This window comes from Mesoplodon bidens (assembly GCF_964165515.1).
Source record: "Mesoplodon bidens genome assembly, chromosome: 12".
NCBI lineage: Eukaryota > Metazoa > Chordata > Mammalia > Artiodactyla > Ziphiidae > Mesoplodon > Mesoplodon bidens.
This window is the reverse complement of record NC_138168.1, coordinates 56,968,730-56,990,781: the sequence shown is the minus strand read 5'-3', so window position 1 is coordinate 56,990,781 and position 22,052 is coordinate 56,968,730. Positions and strand designations below refer to the sequence as shown.

Here is a 22,052-nt window from a genome sequence, read left to right as displayed (position 1 = left end):
TTTAACCTATAGACTCATCAAGGATTTGGCACAAAGACACTGAATGGTAATAGCTGAATGAACTTACATAGTTTGTGGAGTCCATACATTTTAAAATCCATATATCTTTTACCTTTCCTAATATTTACCCTTCCAACAGAATAAATCTTTTGGGCATAGGACAAGTGGTTACTAGATATCTTCTCCTGCATCTTCGTTAAGCACCTCAAACTCAACCTTTCCAAGCTGAACCAGTTGCTTCATCCCCATTCTACCTTCCTCAAGTGACATTTCCGTCTACCCATTCACTCATATCAGAAATTCAGAAATCTATCAGTCTCTTCCTTACCCCTTACATAGTACCCATCCATAGCCCATTAATCAGTATTATTTTTATGTTTAATAACATATCTATCCTCTCCCTCTCCAACACTGGTCTTAATCCAGACCTTCATCATCTCATATCTCAGTCATTTTCACGGTGTCCTAATCTGTCTCTTTCCTTAATCTCGACCTTCCCATTCAAGTCTCTCCTTCATACTGATACCATTATGTTTTTTCTGAAGTGCATTTCTGATTGTTATTCTCTTTCTATTAACTGCCAATTGATTGGCCATCATGCTATACAAAATAAAGTCCAGACTCCTTACTTTGTCATAACCATTTTTCTACTATCTCATCTTTACCAGTCATCTCTGGGTACGCACCTCTAGCACAGGATATAATTCAGTCATATTAACCTGACTGCTCTGCCCCCAATATGGCAGGCTGTGATATGTCTTGGTTCTTTTTCACCTTTTGCCTGGGATCACCTTACTCCCGTATCAGCTATCCAAATATCTATTTATTTTCCAAGACCAAGCTCAAGAGTGTCCTTCTCTATGAAACCTTTCCTGATTCCTTTCCTATCTCCCCACACTATACACTACAGAGTTTTATTATACTTATTTGTTCACATGTTTCTTTCCCCTACAAAATGCTTAATTCCTAGAAGTAGAAGACTGCATATTACTCATCTTTTTATTTTATTTTTTTTATAAAGTTATTTATTTATTTATTTTTGTTGTGTTGGGTCTTCGTTGCCGCGTGTGGGCTTTCTCTAGTTGTGGCGAGCGGCAGCTACTCTTTGTTGTGGTGCATGGGCTTCTCATTGCAGTGACTTGTGGCAGAGCACGGGCTCTTGGCATGCAGGCTCAGTAGTTGTGGCTTGCGGGCTCTAGAGCGCAGGCTCAGTAGTTGTGGCACACAGGCTTAGTTGCTACGTGGCATGTGGGATCTTCCCGGACCAGGGATCGAACCTGTGTCCCCTGCCTTGGCAGGCGGATTCTTAATCACTCCGCCACCAGGGAAGTCCCTACTCATCTTAAAATATCCCCAAACTGACATAGCACTTGATACATTGAGGAGTGTTTTACAAATGCTTATTTGTAAAGGACTATCATTTCCTTTTGCAAACAATATAAACTATGCACTGTATATTCCTAATTTTACATCGTGTGTGAATATGATTGAGAATGTGCCTCCTCTAAATGAATCACATGATACAGCCTCCTTCTTCCTAGTATGACTGGAAAGTGAAGAAGAAACACATATTTCTCTTTGAGTATTTTCCTCAAATCATCCTATTAACAGAGCAGTGGATCCTCATCTTTTCCTCCACTGTCTCAACACCCCAATCATTATGAATATCTTTGGAAACCAAGAAGAATGATTCCCAGCTCTGATTTTTCCTCAGAATAAATATAGCTGTATGGGCAAGTACCCAGAGAGCATTGAAGTACTTTTTCCAATCCTCCTATTTCAGATCCTTAGGGGGCAAGGAAGGAGTGAAACCTACCTGCCAATTTTTAGAAGAGCAGAGGACAATGGAGCCACTTAGAGGCTTGTGAGAGGGTACCTCCATTTAAACTCTGGATCAAGCAGTAGTGCTGAATGCTGAGACTCTGACATAAAGTTCTAGCTATTTGTATCAAATTGTAGGAAAAAATAGGAAATATGAACATTTGGTTTCATGAAGAAAAATTTCTTGAATCAATCTGGAGTCAGTTCTTGTGAGAATTTTTGGAACTATTGCAAATTGTTCGGATTTGTAGTCCTGGGTGAAACTGATTAGTTATCTATATGCTGGATACTTTTATGAAAAACATTTTAGCTTAATGGGTACAAAGGGCTTAGTCCCTATTCTAATGATGTGTTAAGGGATAATTGTCTGAGTAGTAGGAAAGAAGGTAAGAGGCCGTAAAGAAGATGCTCTGAACGTGAAAGAAACAGAATAGAGCTTTAATACTTACAGCTGTCCTCTTCTTCAGTTATACATTTCACGACATAACAGGCGTAGATGAACCCTGCCAGCTGAAACAAAACAAAGATGCTTTAGACATGTGGCAAAGGCAACAGTACTGGATCCCACTGGGGGAGCGACTTTTCAAAGGCATGTGGTTTTGACTAGATTCAGTGTTCCAAAATAGTTCATCAGACTGGATCTGGACTCCAGTGTGGATTCTTTACTCATATAATGTGACTTATAAATGAATATATTACTCTGTTTTCCTTTGTTCTGCATTTATGTTTAAGATTTGTTAATTGCCAGGCAATCTACAGCAAGTTATTTTAGGTCCAGAGGAAAAATAAAGAATTATGGCCATTCATCAATGGATTAGCATTTGCATTTGTGCCAATCAACTTCTAATTCACTTTTCATTAGCCCAGAGCCTAAGATTCTAAAATTGAACTCCTGCTGACTATCAGAAAAATGTTTTGAGAGAAAAATATTAAGGAGATTCCATGAAATGTTGCCTCAACACTTTGTAAGTAAGAAAAACTCTTATTTAGACCAGTAACAGGAACCAGGACATACCGAGTGTAGCTAAGATGACATGATACAGTGGAGCAATGGGGTGGATAACTGTAAGGAATATCACAATGCATTTGACTGGGATTGCACACATCAGAGCATCCTTTCTGAAGCATACAACAGAGGTCCCTGTGGTCAGGGAAGTCTTTGCTCACTGAGATAGTATCTGTGAAGGAGCACAGTAAAGCCCTTTGATATATGTCCCCTCAGATGGTGTAGTTTTGTATTCCTTCATATAAGTATAATTATTTAGTCAAATAATGAGCACTGGTATAAGGAAGCAAACTAATTTCCTGACATGTGGAAATTTTTTTTTCCAAAATAATCCAGTTTGGAGGAATCCTTAAAGCCATGTCCTCAGGACAGTGATGAAAATTTTTCACGATGACATCTCAGACAGGCATTGATCCTACTGAGTATTTGGCATTGGGGAAGGGAACCTTGGGACAAAGGCTACAGTCTTCAATCAGGAAGCTAAGGTACAGGGCAAAAAGTTGCTGCTGTGATAAACCTAATGAACTTGTTTTCCGTTAGCTGACAGATTGCAGTATTTCTGGAAGATGTGAGTGGAACATTTTAAGTCAGAGGGTACACTGATAGGTATTTAATGAGAAGAACTATTTGGAGACAGAGGTCCGGTTAAAAGGAACTTTAGAAAATCTTTAATTTTAGTTTGAGAAAGAAAGCACGTTCTGGCAGATTCTAGTTCTTTTCCAAAGAGATCTGGCATGAGATAAAACAGTGGTTTTCCTGGCACAGAAACAGTGACCCTGCTTAAGAGAGAGCAATGAATGAGAAAGCAGACTTATGCAAAATATTCTTCACAAGCTTTTGTTTTCAGATCCTGGATGAGAGGGACAATGGACCCGCTGCCTTCCCACCCCCAAGTGTAGTATCTGAACCACTACACATAGTAACAGAGAGCTAGATAACATGCCACTGATGCTGCATTAGCACTTAGGTTTTTAAAAATATGTTAGAAAAGTCACCAAATAAGCATTTTTCTCTTTGAAGTATATGTTGCTATTGGCAATAAAATTGTGATAGTAAGAACAGTCTCCTTATATAATGGAATCATCAGGTTACTGTTTTTATGGGACTTATTTTTAGAATACAGGGTACTGTTAAAAACCAGTGTATCCTGTTTGGCTTTAGCAAAGATATTGATTTGACCAAACAAAATCACACAGTGATTTGAGCATTTTCACAGATAATGGAAAAGCAGATGAACACTTCTTAATCTTTTATCCACCAGGGCCCATGAAAATGCCTGTATCACTGAGTGACCTAGTCCCATGCGTACTCTGTCATGGGTGCTGGATCTGACTGTGGTGAGGTAAAGAGGCTATGGGTTTGGTTAAATCCCCTGGGTACTGCCTATATCTCCCCTTCTTCCTCCACAGGAAGGCCTTACCATTATGGCTAAATGCCATAGATTTATCAGTAATTTATCTCTTCTTTTCAGTTTAAAATACTTACTACTTGAATTATCTACAAAGCAACTTTTTTCCTAATCACAAACTTTTCTCTTGATTTTCACTCATCGCTTAATTACTTTTAAATGAAAATCTAGGTAAAGAGCATTGATAAATTCTGAGATTCAGGGCCAGTGAGTTTAAACTTCTCATTAAAGTGTCACTAGAATCTAGGTTATTAACTGTACTCCTCTCCCAGAATGCAGCCAAGGCACTGTATTTTGCTTACCAGTGATCTTTTAATTGTATTCGGTTGCATTCTTTAACTATCAGGGGAGTGACTTTGATATAAAAGTAAATCCTGCTGCATTTCTTTACAAAAGCTTGCTGATTAAGAGAACTTCAGCTTTTAAATTGGTCACCTCTAAATACAAATGGAAATTGGTTTCTCCCAAATTAATAAAGATTCATAAACCTCTGTTACCTTTCAATTTTCCTACACCAAATAAATCTCTAATTTAATTTTTACTCCCTCACAGCAATTTATAAATTTACCTACAGAAAAGCAGTTTCAAAGAATTTCTTACAGCTCTTAATACTTCCTATAACATGCAACTCTGCTAACTGCTGCCCGGGCCACAAAGATGAACCAAGCCAGGGTTTCCCAACCTCGGCACCACTGACATTTTGGGTTGAGTAACTCTTTTTTGTGGGCTCTGTTATGCATTATAGGATGTATAACTGCTAACATCCTATGATCAAGACAGTTGATAATTGAGAGAATCCAGAATGTCTCCAGACATTGGCATACATCCTTTCAAAGGCAAAACCGCCCCTCGTTTAGAGCCGCTGTTTTAGACACAGTCTAAAGGATTTTGCAGTCTTGTAGCAGGGTACACGTATAATTGTACTTCAAAGTAGATTAAGATAAGTGCCAGGAGGAAGGAAGAAAATTGATTGTCTCCTAACTGACAAATGGTAAACTGGGTGCTTTCACGCGTTAGCTCATTAATCCTCACAACTACCTTTGGAAGAACATTATATGTATTTTTGCAGAGGACAGGTAAAATGGGCCTTGCTTCTCCTGAGTGAGTTCATCAGGCGGGGAAGTTATAGACTGTGTTCAAGAAAGAGCCAGTCCTTCCATCTGATGAGAGTTTGTGGACCTCATATTAGAGCAACGGAAATAAAAGCTGTGAAGAGAGATTAGGGCTATAATCAGAGGGCTTTGAGCATGTATCAAATTGCAGTTCTAACTATGTAATTTTCTATACAGTACACTTAAAGGAGCACTCCATCTTCTACTGAAGAAGTATAAAAGTTTTCACAAAATACAAATCCTTCCTCATGTGATATATAGTCCCTGTCTAGCCTCATTTCCCACCACTCATTGTCTCAGAATTGATGCCAGTATTAAGCTGTTGGTAGTTTGCAGACATATATCAGGTGGTTGCCCTCTGTTCTTTAACTCTTTTTTTTTTTAAATAAATTTATTTATTATTTATTTTTGGCTGTGTTGGGTCTTTGTTGCTGCACATGGGCTTTCTCTAGTTGGGGCGAGCGGGGGCTACTCTTCGTTGTGGTGTGCGGGCTCCTCATTGCTGTGGCTTTTCTTGTTGTGGAACATGGGCTCTAGGCGTTGGGGCTTCAGTAGTTGTGGCACGTGGGCTATAGTAGTTGTGGCTCATGGGTCCCAGAGCACAGGCTCAGTAGTTGTGGCTCACGGGCTTAGCTGCTCCGTGGCATGTGGGATCTTCCTGGACCAGGGCTCGAACCCATTTCCCCTGCACTGGCAGGCGGATTCCCAACCACTGTGCCACCAGGGAAGTCCCTGTTCTTTAACTCTTTAACCCCTTCTGCCAAGAGAGCATGCGAATGCCCTACATCTCCTCCCTTCCTTCCTTGCTCAGCTCTCCACCTTTGAGGAGTTCTAACTCATCCTTTAAGACTGAGTTAAAGTGCTGCCTTCCCAAAGAACTGGCAATCCATTCCCAGGGTAGGTTGTAGGTTGGCATTTTGGAGATAGACCTCGAGAGATGGGGGTGGAAGGCTTTGAGAGGGAATAACAGGGGAAAGGTGAGAACATCTTCCAAGCAGAGCTCAGACAACCTATGGGAAGATGTGGATTATGTTTAGAGAGGAGCAAGAGGCTCCGTTTCAGAGGAGTTTGGGCAATGTGAAGGGGTGGAATGGTTCCCAAAGTAGGAAACAGTGACCCACCTTGTCAGAGTGGATATGAATACCTGGAATTAAAATAAAGTTATTTTATTCTGTTCCTTATTTAAAGATGGCTTAGTGTAACAATGAAAGATACCAGTGGTATTATATTAGGCAAACATATAATTATCCACTTGTAAAAAAACAAAATATTACAGTTTTCTTAGTCTTTGGCATTCAAAGCAGAGCTAAGCCTAAATCTTTTTATTTTTATTCATCTTTTCACCTTGATACATCTAATATGATTTGTTCACTTCTAATTCACCTGATAGGGAATTATATATCATCTTGATATCATTACTGGCTGAAAGGAAATGATATTTTCTCTCTATAACTAAATCAGATTAAAATTCTTTTTTGTATCTACAAACCAAAGTATGACTGTATATCCGAGGAATTCACATAGAGGCTAATAGATAAGAGGAAACTGAAGCCTTTTGGTACGTATTTAAAAAGATTTAATTGTAATAATTGAAAATGTAATAGCCTTAGTGTTTAAAATACTATCTTCTGGACTTTTTTTCAGGAAGTTGGAGTAGACATACTTTTCCCTAACCCTCCCACTAAATACTGCTGAAAACCCTGGACATTATATATATAAAACACACATAGAAAGACTCTGAAAGATGAAAAGAAGGTAGACTGGCTAGGAATCTTAGGACCCAAAGAAGGACATGGGAGTGAGTTTCCTATTTTTTTTTTTTTTGTCTCATATATACCATACTTGGGGCTGAAGAAGCCCACGACACAGAAATGCCAATAGGCACAGATAAAAGAGCCCCAACAAAAGCTTGCTCTCTCTAACAAAAGGACCAAGAAAGGGACAGCCTAACAAGACAGAAAAACAATTTAAGACAATAATAGCCCTCTTTAGCCAATGCCACAGAAGAAACTGTAACCCCACTCCCCAGCCACAGCAACAAAGAAGAGGGAGCCAGATCTTCCCTCCTGGCCAGGCTGTGGTGTCTGAGAAGTGAGGCAGGAGCCTGGACTTTCATTCCTGCCAGGAAGGAGGAAGTCCCCCTCCGTAGTGTCTGTAGAGACCCCCAAAGGGAATCTAGACTTCTGACCTCACTCTGTAGTAAGAAGGTACCCCTCCCTTCCCAACTGGGTTGGTGTCAGAGGAGGCTTAGTGGAGAATCAGGACTTTCACCAATGACCAGCAGTAATGAGGTCAATGTCCTACCCCTGTGGTGTTAGATGAAGCCAGCTGGGAGCAGTAACAAGGCACTCCTACCCCTCCTAGCCTTCTCTGGTACCCTGGTACCCTGGAGGTACCAGTGAAGGCTGAGTAGAGAGCAGGAACTTCCACTGTCTCCAAGCCTTAATGAGAAGCCCTTCCTCTCTTGAGTATCAATAGAGTCTGAGTGGGGAATCTGGACTTCTAACCCCTGCTCGGAAGTAATGAGTCAGTGTCTCTCCTTCCCCTGCCAAAGGAGCACCAGAGAAAGCCAGCTAAACAGTAGATTTAAGAAAGATATAGAGTCTCATAATATAATACCCAAAGTGTCCATGTTTCAATTTAAAATTCCTTACTGTATCAATAAGGATAAAGTTTTCAACATGAATGAAAACAGACAACCAATGGAAGCTAACACAGAGCTGGATGACAGATGTTAGAATTATCTGGCAAACATTTTAGAGTAAAAAAAAAATGCTTCAGCAAGAAGTTATGAACACACTTGAAATGAATGAAAAAAAAATGTCAGCAAAGAAATAGAAGATATAAAGAAGAACCAGACTGAAAATTTAGAACTGAAAAAAGAAATTCAGTAACCAAAATTAAAAAAACTCAATTGCAGAATGGAGGAGACAGGACTGAATCAGTGAACTTGAAGATAGAACAATGGAAATTACCCAATATACACGAGGAAAAACATAGACTAAAAAGAAAATGAACAGAGCCTCATACAGCCATAGGACTATAATAAAATGTCTAACATTTGTGTCATTGGAGTCCTGAAAGGAAAGGATAAAAAGAGCAGTACTGAAAAAGTACTCGAAGAAATAGTGACTGCAAATTTTCCAAATTTGACTTATGTATTCAAGAGGCTGATTGAAGCCCAAACAGGAAAAACCCAAAGAAATTCATACCAAGATTCACGATGGTCAAAATTTAGAAGACCAACTACAAAAATCTTGGAAGAAAAAAGACAGAAATATTTATGTATAGCCACTCTGGAAAACAGTTTGAAGTTTTCTTAGAAAAACTAAACACACAACTGCAATATAACCCAGCAACACACTCCTGGCCATTTATGCCAGAGAAAGGAAGATGTGTTCACACAAAAACCTGTACACTAAAGCATATAGCAGCTTTATCCATAATAGCCCCAAATGGGATGCAATCCAGATGTCCTTCATTGAGTGAACTGTTCAACAAACTGGCATGTCCGTATTATGGAATACTACTCAGCAGTACAAGAAAGGGACTAGTGATACATGCAACGGCTTGTATAAATTTCCATAGAATTATGCTGAGTGAAAAAAGCCAATTCCCGAAGGTGGTATACTGTATGATTCCATTTAAATTACACTCTTGACATGACAAAACTAGAAAAATGGAGAACAGATTATTGGTTGCCAGGACTAGGGAAGGTGGGGTGTCACAGGGAAGTGGATGTGGCAACACAAGGGATTCTTGACTGCACCACTGTCAGCATCCTAATAGTGATATTGTACTATAGTTTTGCAAGATGTTACCATTGGGCAAAACTGGATAAAGGGTACACAGGATCTCTCTGTATTATTTCATACAATTGCATTATGTATTTCACAATTATTTTCTATGTATTTCTACAATTATTTCACAATAAAAAGATGAATTTAAAAATACATTCTAGGCAACTGTCATTTATGTTAAAAGACCTCTTGTATTGTTATTATAATTTCTAAATTTGCAAATATATTTAAACAAGGTGGATGTACTTGTTTTCTTAAGTACAAAGACACATTTTAATTCTGAGCCCTTAGATCAACATAGAAGTTCACAGTAGTTTTTTATGCTGATACAATATAGAATTATTATTCAATGCTCCTTTTTTGACTGGGGTGGAGATGGGGTAGCAAACACTATTTTTTTTTTATCTGTAAATGTCTCATTCTCAAATAGATTTGTTCTGTGTTTCATTTAAATCATCTATTTTTGTTCTGAATTCATAATTCAGATGTTATAAGCCCATGCTTTTTGTAATATGAATTTGAACAGAAGGATATTATGTGCTCACAAAATATACTTTTAAGTTGCAAATGATTTTACTTGCTCTTTTGCATCTTATTCCATTTACGTATTTCAAGATTGCTTTAGCAAAATATTCTAATATTATTATATCAGTGTTATTAATGAAGGTCTTTTATATGAAATATTTTTTATTTAGACTGGTGTCTCATTTCAGTTGTCCACCAGATGATTCTTATCCTAAACTATTCCAATGGCTGGGCTATTAAGGAGCATGTTGCAAATTTTCTTTGCTATGAATAATCCAGGTGCAGTTATCAATCTACAATAACTCATGGAGGATTGCCTTTAGGGCTGTTGTGAACTTTCACAGCCTACTGAGTCAGAAAAGCTTTTCAGAGGATCAGAAACATATCTTAATACCAGCCTTTAGGTATTGTGTCGCATCACCAAGCATGACCGTATTAAACACTTTTTAAAAGATTAAATAAAGGTAGACGTACATGCAAACTTGCCTTATCTTCTTAAGGCTGGGAAACGGACTGCACTGCATGCCAACCCTGGCTTAACCAATAATTCCCGTTCTAAATTGGCCTCTGGAGACTGGTAGATTTCTTCAGGCCAACCTTACCAAAGAGTTACCCGGGTTCAAATGAGTCTAATGTATTAGTAAAGCTGGAAGAGCAGGAGATGCTCAGGCAGGGTAAAAGACAACTAATAATATTAAATGTCATCATGGTTAATGCCTCATTCAGAGTTTAAATATCCCATTAGTTTTAAAAACTGTACTGAGAGCAGTAGTTCAACCATTCTATACATCTGCCATTTGGGAGGTGATCAAATAAATGGCTAATCTAGTGCAATAGAACTGCCACAAGATATCTTTAGTTTTTGAGACAGAACCCATAATGGGAGTTTGTAACCAAAATTGTTCATTGAAAATAACTGGCATTATGTTATACACCTAAAATGAATACAATGTTATATGTCAATTATATCTCAATTAAAAAAAGAAAATGTTTGGGAAATGCAAAAAGCAACCTGTCAACAACACACTACTATTTTGGTAATAAAACTAAGTTTGATAATAAAACTAAGATTGTATACATGTCACAGGTAATAGGGACCCTGATTTATTTATAGTGAAGCACTTGAGAAAGAGAAATGCTACAATGTTCTGTAAAATGTAAACAATCAATACTGTCCAGTAGCAACTTTGAACAAAGTTAAGTACATGATTCTTTTGTGAGCAAATGGTACAAATAGCATAATTTTTGCTCAGAGATAATAGGGACCCTAAAGCAAAAGTAGTTGTACAAGTAAGACATGCAAAAATAAATTAGCCCATCTTAGGTATGTCGACATCAACAGACAGGGTTAAAAGAGTTCAGTGTGTTTCATTGGAGGGAGTGTGCTGTTCTAGAGATGACAGTGGGAGTACAAGGCTAGATTCTTCTGAAGAGACTAGGAGAATTGTACTGCAATACTAGTTGCAAAAATGACTGTTTTTAAAAAAGGTGCTAAAACTATATTAGCATTCCTCTCTTTTTCAGAGGTGCTAGATCAGAATATAAGGAAAATTTGGAATATATAACATCCTTGGTGCTTCAGCACATATCACACCATGATATTTCAAGAAATCGTGAATAAGATGACATTGTAAGAGTATGTATATGTAAATGTGTAGTATGTGCGTGGAGACTATGCACTGGATCTGTATCTGGTTAAAGACTTAGACTGTGAAAAGAGCCGCAGTGAAGAGATCAGTTTAGAACTGGAAGGCAGTTTCCATAAGCATGCTTCAGGTGTCTCACCCTAAGTCCTGTTCTGCATGTCATTTTAAAATTCTTGAGAAAGAACAACAATGATGTGATGATCAAATTCTGTAACTATATGGAGGATGCCTAAACTAGCAGTGTGGTCCTTGGCTAGCTGAAGAGAATTACTGTGTGTAGAACAAGGGAGGTGAATAGCCCCACTTCCTTCTGGTCTCATCAGTCAAAATACTGACAGTGTTCAATGCTGGTACCACAGATGAAGAGAGATACTCAGCAGAATTGTAACCACACTGTGAAGGGAGATAGAGGAATGAGATAGGATGAGTGAACTTCCCAGCTCATAGAAAGTTCTTTACAAACATGGTGAGGATGGTGATGATGATGATAGAGAATTTCCCATGCAGATTGATGGTTGACTGCTTCCTGGGAACATCACTGAAAACCCCATGACCTCTGTGATCACTTCCCTTCAGAGATTTAGAAAATACGTAATGAGTAAATTATCATTGTTTAGAAATAAAAGTTGGAAATAGTAAGTCCATTCATATGTTTTCTGTATAAATAACATTTCTGTATAGTTAACATTTAGCAAAGAGCAAAATGAACACATCTACCCATGTTAGTTTAGTAAATATTCTGTTTTTCCATGTTAAAGTAACTGATGAAATATAGCAGGCCATTTAATATTTGGGCAATGGTGAAAAAGTCATTGTCTTTGGTCTCTAAGATTCTGTCTGGTCCACATTTCTAGGGGAATCTAGGATCCTTAGAATAATACTGCTGCACATGTGTGGGCACAAGGCCTCTGTTTAGGCAGAAGTCATTCCTTTCAATAGGATACTAAGTAGATTAGACTCCACTAGAGACCTTTCTGGAATTGACCAGTTATCATCTTCCAGACTAGAAGTTGATTTCCATTTAAGTGTTTCTTTACAGAAACAGGAGCTGAGTCAAGAAATACAGCTGGGACTCATAAATCTCACTGGGCAAACTACAAGTCTGACATCAAACTCCTTGCTGGCTCTATCGATGCCAGCTAGAAAGTCCCCATGGCTTGGAGGCATATGCTGTCCTCTCACAGCCTGGAATTTTAGTCCAGGCTGACTAGTTACGTGGGGGGAGGTGTAAGAGAGTTAATGTTATTCAACTTTGATGAACCTTCATGAGGTGTTTCTTCTTTTGGCAGATAATGAGTATCAGAAAAAGTGTTAAATGATAAGCTCATCATTATAAAAAAATTATTGATTAACTTTACATAAAAATGATGTCAGCAAGAATAGTGCTCTCACTGTAGTAAAAAAGATTAAAAAAACCCCCCAAAACTAAAAAGGAAACATTGGTATACCAGCTAGAGAGAAGAGTTGCTTCAAAATGTTACAGTAAACCTTACTATTAAGGTTTTGAAAATATAGTTAAATAGGAAGCTTAGAGTAATCAGTCCCTTTAACCATGACATCTGTGGGAATAAGCTTTACACTCTATGAAAAGGTATTTTATGTAGCATTCAATGAAGCTTGCTTCTGAAGCAAAGTACTTTCTGTAACATGTGGCAGAGGAAGATGAATGGGAATGAAGGTACTAACAGAAAAAGAACCCCCAAGGGGAATAAGATGTGGATTGTGGAAGACACAAATTTGAAGACCAGTTTCTTCCCAAAGCAATTTTAAAAAGCACAAAACTGAATTAAAGTGTCATTTAAAAGACCCATCAGCTCTATCCATGTGCAGCAGGGTAATCTAGTTGGATTGAATAACTTTGGAGTCAGAACTTGGCCATGATTGGTGTTCTTCACTGTTCCTCTCTTCCTTTCTATCTGAGTTACCTTCTTTTCAACCTAAATCCTAGATTATCTTCTTTCTACATAACACACAGCCAATATGAGGGTGAAAGATACAGGTCAACGGCTTCAGAATAAAATGATTTCATTAATGAATAGTAACACAATTGTTACCACTTGGGAATATATAAACTAGGAAAAACTGCAACTGTATTTGTGTGTTTTACTTTTTCATTTTTCAATGTTTAAACTTCAAACAACCAATCATCTAACGAACCCCTCACGTCCTGGGAGGTAGAAAAGGAGAGACTAGTGATTACTGTTCAAGGTAATAGCTAGCATTGTTGAAGTGTTCACTATATTCTGGGCATATGTTCACATCTTTACAGCTATTGTTCTATCTATTCTTTCCAGAGCCAAGGAGAGATTTTCCATATTACCCATGATTTACAAATGAGAAAGCTGAGGCTTGAGGGAATTAAGTGATTCTCCAAGATTAAGAGATATTAAGAACTTGAATCCGGGTCTACAAACCTGAAATACTATGTTTTTCACTGTTACATGGTATTGTTAACTTATCCAACTGGCAAAAGTGACTACTGTCACATGAGGGAACATAAGATTGTAAAACTCTGAGTGAATTCATATTCAGAAAGAAAAATCCTAAAATTAAGTTGACCAACTTTTCCAAGTTGAAATTTGAATATAGAGGATAGTATTGAGCTTTGGATTAGCAGAGGTTGGAAATCAGCAAGAAAACAACTGGCTCAGCTATCAGACAAACCATGGAGGAGTTTAATGCCACTTGTGGGGAGCCTGGGGTGTGTAGAAGAACTGGAATGTTCCTCCCACCCATTTAATCACCATTTCAGTTCTCTTTCAGTGATTCCAACTCATCATGATTTTATAGTCCCCCTCTGAATTGTTTATATATGCCTCTACACACCAGAGTGGGCTTCTTATATTAGAATATATTGGTGAGCCACCAATTACCATCAGTTTACTGTTGGTGAGCAAGGCAAGCCTCACATTAGGTGGATGGGCATAGGGGCGGTATGGTTCTAAGAGCCTGAAAATCTAATCAGTGGCTCTCCTTGCTCATATGATAAAGAATTGATACCAAAGCATTCAAGAACATGTGTGATTTGGCCCAAGGTTATCCTTCCAGCCCCAACTCTTGTGGCTCCCCTTTACTCTTCCATATTAAATCTCCAGGTAGTTACCCCTATATATATGACATACTGTTTGATACCTTCATGCTTTTGAATATGGCATTTTCCTATCCAACAAATAAAATTTAACACCATATAGTGGGTGCCTACATGCAGCATGGGCTACTTCAAGACTACTTTTCAGGGAAGTATTTCCCAAATGTCAAAAGGCACAGATAGGTACTCTCTGCTCTGTACTCATTCAGCACCCTGTTAAATACCTATATTATACAACTTAATTAATATTATTGGAATTCTTTTTTTGCCTATTAACTCTTAAACTCAGCTATGAGGATTCTCAAGACTCCCCATGAATATTTCTATGATCCCAGAAAGATCCCTCTTGCCCTTGTCTTATAACCATTCCTCCCATTCCCACCCCACCCACCAGGCAACCAGTGTTTGGAATTCAGTAACCATATAATAATTTTGCTGGGTCTTGACTTCATACAAATAGAATCATAATGCTTTGTGTGTGGCTTCTCCTATTGAGCATACTATTTTGGGGATTAATCCAAGGTATTGCATGTATCAGTAATTTAATCTGTTTTATTTTCAACCGGCATTCCATTGTATGAATATTCATATATTGGTTAACTTTTGCTACATAACAAACCACCCCAAAATTTAGGGTTTGAAAAAACCATTCATTTTTTGCTCATTGTCCTGTGGTTTGGCAATTTGGGTTGAGTTCAGATGGGCAGTTCTTTTGCTAGACTTGGTTGATTGTTAATCATCTGGGCAGCTCTTTTCCTTGGGGTTGGCTGATTGTTAGTTGAGGTGATAAGGATAAATGTACCACGTATTTGTAGTCTCACATATTTAATCATCTATCAGGGAAATCTGGCTTGTTCAAACTGATGTGGCAGATTCCCAGAGCAGTAATAGTAGGCTGAACTTTTCAAGTCTCTGTATTATTTTTGCTATCATCCCAGTGTCAAAATGAATGGGTTACCATTACCGCAAAAATCTCCCATGATACCACAATTTACTTATCAATTAACCTGTTGAAGGAAATTAGGGTTGCCTCCATGTTTGGGGCACTATGATTAAAGCTGCCCTAAACATTTTCTACAGATCTTTTTGTGAACATACATTTTCCTTTATCTTAAAGAAATACCTACTAGTGGAATTGCTGGATCATTGCAGGGTAGGAACCTGGCTGAATGGAAGTGGTCTGGGCCTCTGGAAACAATTAGCAGGGAGAATAAACAGTGGTCCCTTCAAGAATATAGATTGCTAGTATCCAACTTTTTCTTTATTATTATTTTTTTGGTATGTTTGTACAATGTGGTCATCTTCCCAGTATCTCATTATACCCTAAACTTCAGTAAAGTTTCACTATGCGTTCTTACATTAGCAGTCCTGTGGGGAACTAAAGGAATCAAGATAACAATGTACAAAGATGAGATGTAAGGAGACAATTGAGAATCCAGTTAAAAGAGTGGAGTTAGGGGTGTCAAGAAAGGCCCTAAGATTCTCCCAGTGATACTGCCGAATACATTGTGTGTGGGTTGGGAATTTGGACTATTTTTTAATCCCAAAGAACACCCAGTAGATGGAAGGCTTTCACTGGCAAATGAATAAGCATAATGCCTAGCACTTAGTAAGCTCTCAAAGATTAACTGGTTTCTATTTCCACCTAGTTCCAATCTTGTATCTTGGACTAATTTGAATAATTATACTTTAGGATTTCCTGATTAAATAGTGACAGGAAGTTATGTTTCATATAGTTTACAGGTCAATGTGAAGATAAATGAAGTCACAACTATGAATGTACTTTGAACTCTTAGGAGAAATACCCTATGATTTAATCATTCGCATCATCTCTAATTGTTCATCAGACTCAGATTCTATTCAACCATCCTCCTCGAGAAGGAAGGAGGTCTTTTTATTTCTTTTTTCTTCCCAGATGTATTGATTGTCTCATGTGGTTTCTGTTTCTGCTCCCCACCTTTTCTAACTGTAAGGATGTAGAAGTTGAGAACTGTCATCTAATTTAGAGACTTTTATGGAAACATCTTTTAAAACTGAAGTTTAGACATACGGATTAGAATTGTTTCTCTTATCTTCCCAAATTTTAAAAGTCCTTTAAAAGGTATTTACTTATTCTTTATTAGTAAATATCATGCATATTTCTGAGCTCTAAATCTTCCTATATTTATATTAAACTAATTCTATCTGGATTATGAGTTCTTATTTTCTCCCTCTATTTATTATATCATTAAAGCTTTCTCATTATACACTTGTCAAAAATTATCAGAGAGAGTACAACATTGATAACTCCACTAAAGAAACAAAAGGGAAGAGAAAACAAAAGGGGGAAAAAAGAGGATTTGATAAGTTTGTAAAGATACGAGGAAAAAAAAAACTGCTGAGAATGGCCCCCATGCAGGGATTTTTAAAAAATTCATTATTTAGAAATTATGATTCAGATGCTGTAAGAACCATGTTTTTGTTTCTTTAATTCAGCATATTCGTATTTAAACTGACTTGTAGTTTTTTGCCTCTAATCTGGGAAAATATGTTTTTCATTCCATTATATTATTTATTATATTTGAACATACACAAAGGAGCATGCTCTTCATAGCCACAGCGTCAGCTCAGAGAGAGAAAGAGCAGCCTGCTTTCTTCTTACCTTTAAAGATGCTATCATTATCAGTGTTCTCCCAGAAAAGTGAGGCTTGATGACTACCTTCCCATTTTACCTTAATGACTTCAAAATTGTTGAAACCTCATTACTGAATGTTACTGCTGTGCACGCGTGTATGAGTGCCCCTGCACGTGTGTATATCAATGTCTGAGGAGACATTCTGAGGAGGGTCTGAGGAGAGCACGAAATGGTAAGCGATGGCCTTCTGTTGATTTTCATGGTCTTTTATGAAGGTTGGCTGAGTTCTGAAATTAGTCTCCATCGGCTTCTGCAGATTAATGTTCTAAAATTCAGACAGTTTAATAGAGATGTTTTTCTACACCTAATTTCCCCCCTCCAGTTCTTACGTCCCCACCTAGAATTTGTTTGTGACTAAATGTAATTCCTTCTAAATACCTTTGTTCAGATAGCTGATTTCAACTATTCGCACCTTTACTATCCCAGTGGTATACCATACTCAGTCTTTACAGCTTCCTGCAAAGCAGGTAGACTTTGCTGTTCCTCGTCTCTGATGAACATATTATTCAATCTGAGAATATTAGTAAATGCTAAAAATAGCATTTTATTCATATACAAGCTCTTTTACTCCTCACAGTCTTCTTATGAGGTAGGTATAATTATTAAACTCCCTTTGTAGGTGAATAATTTGGGTTATAGAGAAGTTAAATGACTTCTTTGAAGTCACCTGCTATCAAGCCATAGGGCTGGGATTCTAATCCAAGCTGGCTAGCTCCAGAATACATGCTTTTAACTGCTATTCTATGCTGCCATTCCAACCTAGGACACTAAAGACTGCATTCTCCTTGGCACTATGCCTTTTTATTTTTATTTTTATTTATTTATTTTTTTGCGGTACACGGGCCTCTCACTGTTGTGGCCTCCCCCGTTGTGGAGCACAGGCTCCGGACGCGCAGGCTCAGTGGCCATGGCTCATGGGCCCAGCCGCTCCGCAGCATGTGGGATCTTCCCGGACTGGGGCACGAACCCATGTCCCCTGCATTGGCAGGTGGACTCTCAACCACTGTGCCACCAGGGAAGCCCACTATGCCTTTTTAGAATAGCCATTTCATGCTAAAATTTGTCCCTTGAAATGCAGCTGGTTAGGAAAGTAAGCACAAGTAAGTATCAAAAAGCATAACTTTCTTTCTGGCCTTTAACATTATTTATTTATTAAAAACTTGAATTACAGGGAATACATTTTCTTATTTAAATCCTTAGGCAATTTAAAAAGTCTGACCACACGGTAATATATTTCCTTGATTACATCTTATTTTGCAGAGGTAAAAATTTCAGGCTCAAATCAACTGTTTCTATTTCTTAGTCACAATTAATAGGCCAAACACCTAAGCCTCTAAGTTTCATATCTACATGTAAGATGAAATAAACTATGATGAAGATGAAATATAGACACCCAGCAGTAGAAAAAAGGAAACTTAAATTTCCTAAAGGTAAAATAACTGAGAAAAAAATACTGGGCACAAACATACATGAATAATTGTCAATATAGAGTTCCTATGGTTTGAAGTTTGGTACTCTGTTATTGGAGAAATTCTTTTTAAAAACACAGTTTTATCTATTAGAAAATATGTTACAATAGATGTTTAAGAAATTACATTGTATAATAACACAGTTCAGGCTTTATTAAAGCAGAAGTGCAAAGGAATATGAGGCTATCATAGGAATAAAATGCACAGCCACACCCACAGGAGCTTATGCTATTTGGAAGGCAAGGGAAACAGACACACACATACAGACACACACACACATCACACACTACTTGAAAGGTAGAAAAAAGGACTGGAGGGATGGTGTACTTTTCCACTGCCTTTCTGTGGCTATGATTTCTTTTCCTACTCTAAGGGGGGTGTATTGAGTGATTGGAGGGTGAATGAACAAGAGAGGTAAAACAGTCTACTTCCTGTTCTCAGTTCTTCTAGCCTAGAATTGCAGCTCTCTTTCAAACTCAATAATGTCTTAAGTATGGTGTGTCTGGTAAAAATCGAGTATAGTGTGCAGTAAACCCCAGGACACTGGCATTCTCAGAAAAAATCCAATGCTATACTATTTGGTAGAAATATAAAGTCCATAGTTTTGCAAATATATCTGTGGAGGCTTAATGAACAACGAAGCAAAAGTTAGATTTAATCATTTCTCACAGGGTGGTCTGATTGTGGACAGAGATCTCTGCTCATTGTCTCAGAACAAAAATTCCCCCAAACCAAACTGCAAATGGACTCAGGAGGATGAGATTTGATTTTCTTTCCTGTCAGAGATGCCAGCTTTAGTCAAAAGGAGCAGAGTATTGAAGCTGGCACAGCAAGTGGGGCACTTTCACATTGGTTACTGAATCCTCCCAGGCTGGACCACTTCAGATTTCTTTTTTGGTCCTCTTGGCCTTGACTCTTTGGATACTCTCAGTATTTCAGCAGCTTGACCTTTCTAAGAGAACAGAAATGTTCAGGATAGTAAAAGGAAAAAAAAATCTTTATTTCAATTAAACCAGTGTCAAGAGTGTTCTGAAGCTGCCCATTGCAATAACCTTGACTGATACAGCTTGGTTCTTCACAGTGTTACCTTAGCTAAGGTGGTAGTCACTGCTCAAGATGAATGAATGATTGAAGCTATGAGCACTTTCCCAGTTCAGAGATAATGTCTGTTTATATTCACATGGAATGGTAATACATTTTTCATGATAAATTACGAAGTTCTACCTGTAAACACCTATATCCTATTCAAAGAGTTTTTGCGGGGGCCGGGAACAAAATGGGATTAAACAAACAAAATTAATGTATTGTTTCCTGGGTGGTCAAAGTTTCCTAAGTACTTTAGAACTTGAATATATTGTTTGGAGATGACCTCAATTTATAATGTAGGTTTAAAAAAATCGGTATCAATTTCTTATTTAAGCCATTAATCCAATGGGTGAAAAATAGAAGTTCCTTTGAAGAGATGAAAGGCTGGCTTCATACCAAGAAAGCTGCAAAAAAACGTTCAGGATGACTTGGCCCAATTAGTCTCCTGGAAAATTGGCAGATGAAGAACTCACTTCTGAGTTCCATTTTTGCCTGTCTCAAAAACTGTCAAATACTTGCTCTCGCCTTTACGGCTCAATCCATTGAATACTTAATATTCCCAAATCCTGCAGTTAAAAGAGATGAAGCATTTTCTCTTCATGGAAGTGAAAAGTGCTCAAATCACTTGCTTATAAAATATAGACTGAGTCCTTTCCACTTGCTATGCCCAGGTGTAGTGGGAGTATTAAGAATGAGAGATTAGGAAATGAAAATTTTCTGTTCCATCAAGAGTTGGGAAATTTACTTTTTAAAATAATCATCAAATTCCTTGACAGAATTTCTGGAGCTCTGTACTTTTCTTTCCAACTGCACCCCAGGCATCTCCCCTTGGGTGTCCTAGTAGACCCTGCAAACTTTCCATGCCCCAAACTAAATTTCTGCTCTTCTCTCTAATACCTAAGTTTACCCACAGCCTTTCTGTTTCGGGAGATGACAATGCCATCCTTTTACACGTTAAATCCCAAAGCCAGTGGAGACCTCCTGGACTCTTCTGTCACACAATGGAACAAATCTGTTAGGAAATACTGTAGGATTTGCCTCTAAAGAATATCTAGAATCTTATCACCTTTAACCTCTGTTGTCTCCCAGCTCTAAGTTGCCATTTCTCTCACCTGGATTGCTGTAATAGTCTCCTAATTCATCTCCCCACTTCTACTCATAATTTACTTGCAACATAGCAGCCAGTGTGACCACTTAAGAATGTAAGTCAGGGGCTTCCCTGGTGGCGCAGTGGTTGAGAGTCCACCTGCCGATGCAGGGGACACGGGTTCGTGCCCCAGTCTGGGAAGATCCCACATGCCGCGGAGCGGCTGGGCCCGTGAGCCATGGCCGCTGAGCCTGCGCGTCTGGAGCCTGTGCTCCGCAACGGGAGAGGCCACAACAGTGAGAGGCCCGCGTACCGCAAAAAAAAAAAAAAAAAAAAAAAGAATGTAAGTCAGATCATGTCCCTTCTTTGACCAAAACCCTCCCTGGCTCTCCAGTTTACTCAGAATAAAGGCCAAAGTCATTACAGTAGGGCCCAAATGTGACATAATCCTTTCTGCATTACCTCTCTGATCTGATCCTTTCCTCTTCCTCCCCTTGCTCACTGTTTTCTTGCCACCATGAACTTTCTTGCTATTACTTGAGTAAACAGGCCGGTTGTAGCCTTTAGGCATTGGAGATTCTCTCTGTACCTCTTGCAAGTTTTGTTCAAATATCACCTTCTCAATGTTGCCTTTTGATCCTGACTGTCTCTTTTAAATTGCACCTTCCTTGGCACTCTCAATACCTCTAACCCTGCTCTATTTTTTCCAAAGTAATTTCATCTGATACACGGACAAGTCCTTTTTATTCCATTTCTAAAGTTAGTTGTGTGGTTGACCTGGGTTATTTTGTCACTAATGATCTAGGTAGAAATTGCTGGGTCTGGTTCCTCTTGGTGAAACTGAATGTAAGCTGTAATTTGGTCCTGGTATCCTACTTTGAGAAAATTCCACAAAATTTCTTCCATATTCAAGTTTACCTCCATCCCTATCCATCCTGAAAGCCTACAATCCCATTTCTAAGGGTCGAGTCTTCATCCTCTGGGCCATAGTTGATCCCTTCACTATGGTTTAGATACTGCACCCTCCTGCTTCCTTCCTCCATCACCTACTTTACCTCCACCTCTACCCTTAAATGTTCCCACTCTACTGTCTTTTTTCCTCTCAGGAAAAAGCCACTGAAATTATAAAAAGCCTTCCATTGACCTATGTCTTTCTGTCTATCTCTCCTTCCCATATGCAGCCAGGTTTTGAAGGATTATTCTGTACTTGCTCTTCATGTCTTTCATCCCACAACCCAGAGAAATCAGGCTTCCATCTTCTCCTCTACTTGAGTAAAGAAGAGTAAAACTCTTCTCACTAAAATGATATCCAATGACTTTTCAGGATCCT

General features: G+C 38.3%; 1 protein-coding gene across 2 annotated transcripts in view; it reads right to left on the bottom strand.

Annotated features, from left to right (window-relative positions):
* NKAIN2 (sodium/potassium transporting ATPase interacting 2) overlaps positions 1-22,052 on the bottom strand; it is a gene marked incomplete at both ends in the record, with an annotated part of 980,185 nt that overhangs the window by 16,788 nt on the left and 941,345 nt on the right. For both annotated transcript variants that reach the window (XM_081251326.1, XM_081251327.1), the window contains one exon: positions 2,271-2,331. In XM_081251326.1, coding sequence (XP_081107452.1) covers positions 2,271-2,331 — 61 coding nt within the window. The remainder of the gene's footprint in view (positions 1-2,270; positions 2,332-22,052) is intronic.